At 36.7% G+C, this 7117-nt stretch overlaps 1 protein-coding gene across 1 annotated transcript; it reads right to left on the minus strand.

Annotated features, from left to right (window-relative positions):
- Positions 1–1205: 1205 nt before the first annotated feature.
- On the minus strand, positions 1206–6678 carry LOC143732054 (transmembrane protein 26). Its single transcript, XM_077222730.1, has 3 exons — positions 6485–6678; positions 2932–3076; positions 1206–1868 (listed from the first exon to the last, which is right to left on the minus strand). Exons 1-3 carry the CDS (start codon positions 6676–6678, stop codon positions 1206–1208), a joined length of 1002 nt encoding a protein of 333 aa, XP_077078845.1.
- Between the last annotated feature and the right edge of the window lie 439 nt (positions 6679–7117).

Raw genomic sequence — 7117 nt, forward strand, 5'->3', positions numbered from 1 at the left:
ACTTTTAAAATGAGAATGTGAACTGTGGGGAGCCGAGGGGTGACAGGAAAAGATGCAGAACAGTTTCATAGTGTTACGTTGTTGTCAGGGGACTTTAATTGTTTCTGATTTATTTAAATGCAGAACCGAAAGAGAGCGAAAGAAAGACCTTTTTTTTTGGGGGGGGGGGGGGGGGTCTGTTGCCCTGTTTTTGTCTAGTTCTTTTGTCACAAGCACTGTCAGCCTTCACAGGAATAAAAGATTTTGTGACAGAACAGAACTAATGACAGAGCTCTCTTTGAGGTGTTTCCCTCTGTCTTTTTTTCTTCACGTCTGTCAGGTCTCTCTGAGAACCTGTCAAAACAGACAATAATCACGACTATACATGTTTTTATTCTGACTGATATCCTAATTAGCTGCCGTTCTAATTAACCACAAGCAAAGGTCGGGTTTTTACTGCTTTAAAATTCGAATCCCATGATTGAAAGGAGCTGTGTGTCCTAATCTCACTGATTTTTTTAGCATGCTATTTTGGTCCTCATGACAGTACTTCAATCTAATATGTCATCGTCAAAAAGATACAAAAGTTCTGAGCAAGGAGAAAGGCTTGAACTTTGAGTAATGAGACAGTCGTGGACAGATCGTTCACAAACATCAGGAAGCACTCAGGAACTGATTTGTTACTTAGGCCTATTGATGTTAGATGCTAAAATGTCACAGGTTGCTGTGTGCAGACGGTGTGTGTCAGGGTACAGTTGAAGAGGCGTCACGATCTCCAAAGCAATTTCCAAATTTCATCATAGCTCTGTTCCTACAATGAGTTTGCTCACACTACCATCTGCTGGCCTCAAATGGTAGCAATTGTGCTGTACAGTGCTGTCACTGCTGGCTGTCAGATTCTGAAATAATGCAATCTCAGAATCAATATGTTTATGATAAGGATGAATGTTAAGTAAGTTTTACCTTCCAAAACATTAAACCTTACAAGGCACTTTTTTGTATTACTATATAGACAGACATATAGACAGATAGACAGGCAGAAAGACAGACAGACAGATACTGTATATAGATAGATAGATAGATAGATAGATAGATAGATAGATAGATAGATAGATAGATAGATAGATAGATAGATAGATAGATAGATAGATAGATAGATAGATAGATAGATAGATAGATAGATAGATAGATAGATAGATAGATAGATAGATGGTTAAGGTTAGTATCTAAGTTAGTAGTTCAGGTTCTATAGCCTCTCCATCAGTCCTGGGTTCTATAGCCTCTCCATCAGTCCATTCTGAGTGTCCATGAGCTGGGTCACATGACTGACTTCCGGCCCCCGGATTCCTCTGCTCAAAGTGGACAACACAAATCCTGTAGACCTCCAGCAAAACAATGAGTATGTTCTTGCATGTGAAGAAGATCATCAGCTGGTTCAGAACATTCTCACGTATCATGAGGTACATACGGTAAATTAGGAAAGGTCCATCCTGCAGACCCACCGTTAGCAGAAGGCTCCAGACTTCACTCGAGCAGCAGGAAACGGTCCAGCCAGCTCGGCCATGCTGGGTGGCCTCTGGATGATCTTCCTCCTGGACCTTGGGGGTGCTGGTCTGGGTAAGAACAAGAGGAAACTGCATCAAGGCCCAGGAGAACAAACTTAGCCCAACAATGATCACGGCCTGCTTGGTTTTCACTTGTGGCTCCTTAAAAGTGTCAAAGATGTCCAGGATATCAGCTCCAAGCCCCACGTAAACCATGAGGAGCTGAGATAGCTGGTCACGTGACATGTCTCCCTTCGGCATCAGCCAGCGGCCCAGAACCAACACGATCAACATGGTCTGCTCCAAAGCTTCCACCCAGTTCTCAGGATCAAGTTCCGCCAACCCCTGTCTCACACACACAAACACACACACACACACACACACACACACACACACACACACACACACACACACACACACACACACACACACACACACAGGTTAATCACCATGGTAACAGACCAGACAGCGAGAGCACACATCGAGACTGTGATAATTTGAATGGATGAATCAAAAATTTTGCTAAGATGTTATTGTAATAGCCTACCAGATTAAAAAGGTTCAAACAGTTTATAAGAAAAAAATTATTGCTTTGACTCATTGGAGTACCTGAACAAAAGATCCATTGGAGGATTAACAATGAAATAGGATAACTGAGATGATATTTTTATTTTATTTTTGTCATTTTATTTCTAAAACAAAAATTAAGATGTGAGAAAATATTTGAGAACTTTTACTTCATTATTATGGCATGTTTTTGCAAAGAATTTCTACTTTAAAAGATTTGAATCTGGATTATAATCCTGGAGGATGCTATTGTTTTAGTTTTTATAGTTTTAGAGTCAAGTTTTGTGGTTAAGACGTTTAAAAATATGCGCCTGAATCTTTCCCTATAGGCCCTGATAACTCTTTTTAGACAAGAAGAGTCATTGTTACAGGGAACCGCCATGTTCAGATCCGTAGTGTTGGGATTATTAGTGTGTGGGTTTGTGATTTTTGTACAATTCACACAAGTCAAATGTGAAACTGAGCCCCCCCCCCCCCCCACACACACACACACACACAGAGTTAACAGAAAAAAATCTGCTTTCCAGGCATAAATCAATTTCCATCCGAGCATTTTATGTTTATTGCTTTCCCAGAAATATGAGTACTGAAACATCCAACACAGCAGAGAGAGAAAGAGAGAGAGAGAGAGAGAGAGAGAGAGAGAGAGAGAGAGAGAGCGAGAGAGAGAGAGAGAGAGAGAGAGAGAGAGAGAGAGAGAGAGAGAGAGAGAGAGAGAGAGAGAGAGAGAGAGAGAGAGAGAGATTCTAAGTGATTTGGTTCAAAGCTGAACTTATTTTTTTACTGGTGAACTTATTTTTTTACTGGTGAGTTTTATTGTTAACGATTGCTTTCCACCCACCATTGTTAGCGGGATCTGTGAGAAGTATTGTGGGTCAGACTTTGAGCTCGAGTTGATGGGCAGATTGGACTGTAGGAGGTTCAGCTCCAGGAACCAGACTGATGGAATCACAGTGCACAGATAGAGAAACACCATAGGTGAGAACCTGCAGAAGAGTGGAAGGAACATCACATTAATGGATGGATACTTTACTTTCAACTTATAAAGCCACCAAGTAGTTCTATGTGTGTCAGATGCATCTGATTGGGTGGTAAAGCTGGGTCACACTACAGAGTCCAGTGCTGTAGGCACACAAGCCCAACGTAGACTGCAAATTACTCCCATTAGCTATGCAAATCCCCACTGACACAAGCAAGCCTCTCTAAAGAGCACAGAGACTTCAAAGTGTAGTGTGGAGGAGAGAGATAGTATGCATAGAAAAGTAGTACGGCAGAAAAAGAGAGTTATAAAGGATGAGATGGAGATCATGGTAGAGTGAAGGGGATGATGAGAAAGACGAAGGGAGGATATTCTCAGCAGGTCCTCCGTCCATTTCAGTGGGAGGGAAGAGTCTCATTAATACATTTCCTAGCACAGCAATCTCAATGTACATTCTTAAAGTCTGACTGAACGTGACCAAGTGCCGCTCCGTGTGAATGCAAAGGTTGCGAAGGCAAAGGTTGTTTTTCTCCGTTGCTGTGTTGAGAGAAAGGGTTATTATTATCACCCGTCCCCGCACGACAGACTGAAGTGCCGAGCTTGAAGAAACGAGAAAGTAATTTCCCACATTCCCATTAGTGTTAATCATGGCACCCTGCTTCTTAGCCCCATGTCTTTTTATACCAAAACGTCTTGAGTAACTCAGTAAAGTTATTTTAAAAAGGCAGAACCGATTCTCTTTTTTTTTCTGAGGGTGTCAAAACAATTGGCAAGGCTATTTTTGCCAAACACAACATACACAGTCAGTGGAAAGAGTCCTTAATAGGATAGTTCACCAGAAAAAGACAAAATCTCTCATCATTTACTCATAGATAGATTTACCCACATGTTGTTCCGAACTAATAATATTTTCGTTCTTCGACAAAAGATGTTATTTCTATGATAAAGAAATAATTTCATTATTATCCCAATTTTCAAAAATACTGGAAAAACTTTTTTTGAAGAGGCTTGATAGTTTCATAGAAAAATTCATGATATTAAGTGACGATCAATATGGATTCAGGAGTGGTCGATCGACTTCAATGGCAGTTATTAAATTAGTTGATTATATAGCATCTGCATTAGACAAAAAGTATTCTACTTTGGGTGTTTTTGTCGACCTCAAAAAAGCCTTTGATACCATAGATCATAAATTGTTAATGAATAAACTAGAGCAGTATGGTTTTAGAGGCCGTGCTTACTCCTGGTTAGAAAGCTATCTTGACAATAGACACCAGTATGTTCATTTTAATGAGCATCAATCAGAAATGCGTAAAGTAACTTGTGGGGTGCCCCAGGGTTCTTTGCTTGGTCCTAAGTTGTTTATTTTATATATTAATGACATCTGTAAGGTATCCAATTTGTTAAAATGTGTATTATTTGCAGATGACACAACACTGTATGTATCTGGGGAAAATCTTCACCAATTAATTTCTGATGTGACTAGAGAACTATCTAGAATTAAGCAATGGTTTGATCTTTTAATTTAAGTAAAACCAAATATATTATATTTAGTAATCGACAAATTAAAACCAGCATGAGCTTAAAGATTGATGATGTGGAACTAGAAAGGGTAAATGAAAACAATTTTCTTGGAATAATATTAGACCATAAACTATCCTGGAAACCTCACATCGCTCATGTTCAATCAAAACTGTCTAAAACAATAGCTATATTACATAAAACCAAGTATTTTTTAAATACGCCGTCTTTGTATATTCTGTATTGTTCTCTTATTGTTCCATATTTTTCTTACTGTGTTGAAATATGGGGGCATGCCTACACCACAAACACAAAACCCATTTTTATTTTACAAAAAAAAGCTATAAGGATAGTCAATCATTCACCGTATAATGAACCGACAAATGCTATATTCTGTAAATTTAAAGCAATAAAATTTTCTGATTTAGTCAGTTTGAATACTGCCGTTTTTATGTTCAAAGTTAATAGGAAAATAGTGCCTGAAAATATTCTATGTTTGTTTGAAAACAGGGAACAGAAATAGAACTTAAGAGGAGAGAACATGTTTAAAAAACAGATGGTCAGAACAAACTTTAAAATGAACACCATCTCGGTTAAAGGGGTCGACTTGTGGAATGGTCTCACTGATGATATTAAGAGGAGTAATTCCATTCATTACTTTAAAAAACAGTTTAAAATCTTAATTTTTGACAAATATTCGAATGCTTAAGAAAAATTGCCCAAGATAAGTTTATGCATAATTGTTGTGTTTAGATTTCAATAATATAAGTAATAAATAAATATTTGTAATCAAGTGCAGAGGTTTGTATGTATGTATATATGTATGTATATGAGTATGCAGTATGTGTATAGGAATGAGTGTATGTTTGCATATGTTTATACATGTATATTGTTTATGTTCAAATTTTGATGGGTAGATGTTGATGTAAATGATGTAAATAGGGTAGGCGTAATAAGCCATGGCTTCAGCCTACACCTGTTCGGTTACCTTCTTTGTTTGTAATGAATTTGTTGTATATATTCTGTTTTGTGTTTAGTAACTGAATAAATCTTTATTTATTATTACTTTATTTATTATAAAGTGTTCAGTAAATTACCTTTTTTTAATAGTCGATCAGGTCAGAGACCTGAAAAATCCATTTACATCATTCTAAAGTGACTGCCTTGCTGTTAATATGTCACTGAACATGTTTTCTTTTTGGAGTATACTTTTCAAAAGTTTGGGGTCAGTGTGATTTTTTTGTTGTTGCTTATTTTAATAAAGAAATCCATATTTTGTATTCATCAAGGATGCAGTAAATTGATCAAAAGTGACAGTAAAGACATTTATAATGTTACAAAATATTTCTATTTCAAATAAATGCAGTTCTGTTCATCAAAGAATCCTGAACAAAATGTATCATGGCTTCCGCACAACTGTTTCCAATATTAATAATATAATAAGAAATGCTTCTTGAAAATCAGATCAGCATATTAGAATGATTTCTGAATGATTGGCTGCTGAAAATCAGCTCTGCCATCAAAAGAACAAATAACATTTAAAAATATATTGAAATAAACAGATATTTTCAATTTAAATAATATTTCACATTATTACTGTTTTTACTGTATATTTGATCAAATAAACAGATTTGTAACCATAAGTGACTTCTCTCAAAAAATCTTACCGACCCCAAACTTTTGAATGACAATGTACTGTATTTCTGGGCTACATTTTGATTTAAAAAAAATATATATATATTATATATTATATATTATAAGAGTTCTTTTTTTAAAAACAATCAGTCAACAAATGTTGCAAAAGATAGAATTCTATTTTACTCTGCAAGAATTTCAGGGACATCAGGGTCATTATATTTGTGTCTAGAACTATGATGGCAAACAGTAACCTCACCATTTCCATTCTGCATTGCGTGTGTATTTGATTGTGATTGCCATCTCGACCCCGAGCAGTGCCACCCCCGTCAGCAGCAGCCAATAGGAGGACTCTCCTGTCACCTCCACCACCCGCCACACCGTCAGGACGCCATGCACCGCGAACAGGAAGCGACTCAGAAGAGCCAATAAGATGTTCAGAACCCGGCACATTGTCCAATCAATGCAGTCCGAACCATGCAGACAGAACTGAAGGACAAAGATTTTATTTATATGATGCATTTCTTTTTAATCCATAAATGAAATATTTAAAAAAAAAACATGTGCACCTAAAACATTATTTATAGAGGCTTTATTCAATTTTGAATTATTCATTCATTTGTCATTTAATCATTGAATGAATGGTTCTTATATCAATTTAAAAATAAAAACTTAGTGTCTAATTGAATTAATCAGAATTGTACACCATTAAAACCCATATGTAAACAAATGCTTAGTCATACTCTAACAAGTTGTCTATCCTACCTGATCAAGACTTTTCTAAATGTCAATGTAAGTATAAAATCAGACTTACTTTCAGTGGGTTCAGCCAAAGGATCCAGATTAAAATACTGCGAAGTGACTTTTAGAAACTATATTCCACTTGTTTTCA

The sequence above is a fragment of the Siphateles boraxobius genome, unplaced genomic scaffold, assembly GCF_051911475.1.
Source record: "Siphateles boraxobius isolate OS27281-9 unplaced genomic scaffold, OSU_SipBor_1 9, whole genome shotgun sequence".
Classification (NCBI taxonomy): Eukaryota; Metazoa; Chordata; class Actinopteri; order Cypriniformes; family Leuciscidae; genus Siphateles; species Siphateles boraxobius.

Coding starts and splice junctions, on each gene's coding strand:
- LOC143732054 (XM_077222730.1), bottom strand. CDS start 6,678: ATGTGCCGGGTTCTGAACATCTTATTGGCTCTTCTGAGTCGCTTCCTG. Junction 3,077..6,484: donor CGCAATGCAGAATGGAAATG/GTGAGGTTACTG, acceptor ACTCTTCTGCAG/GTTCTCACCTATGGTGTTTC. Junction 1,869..2,931: donor CACAGATCCCGCTAACAATG/GTGGGTGGAAAG, acceptor TGTGTGAGACAG/GGGTTGGCGGAACTTGATCC.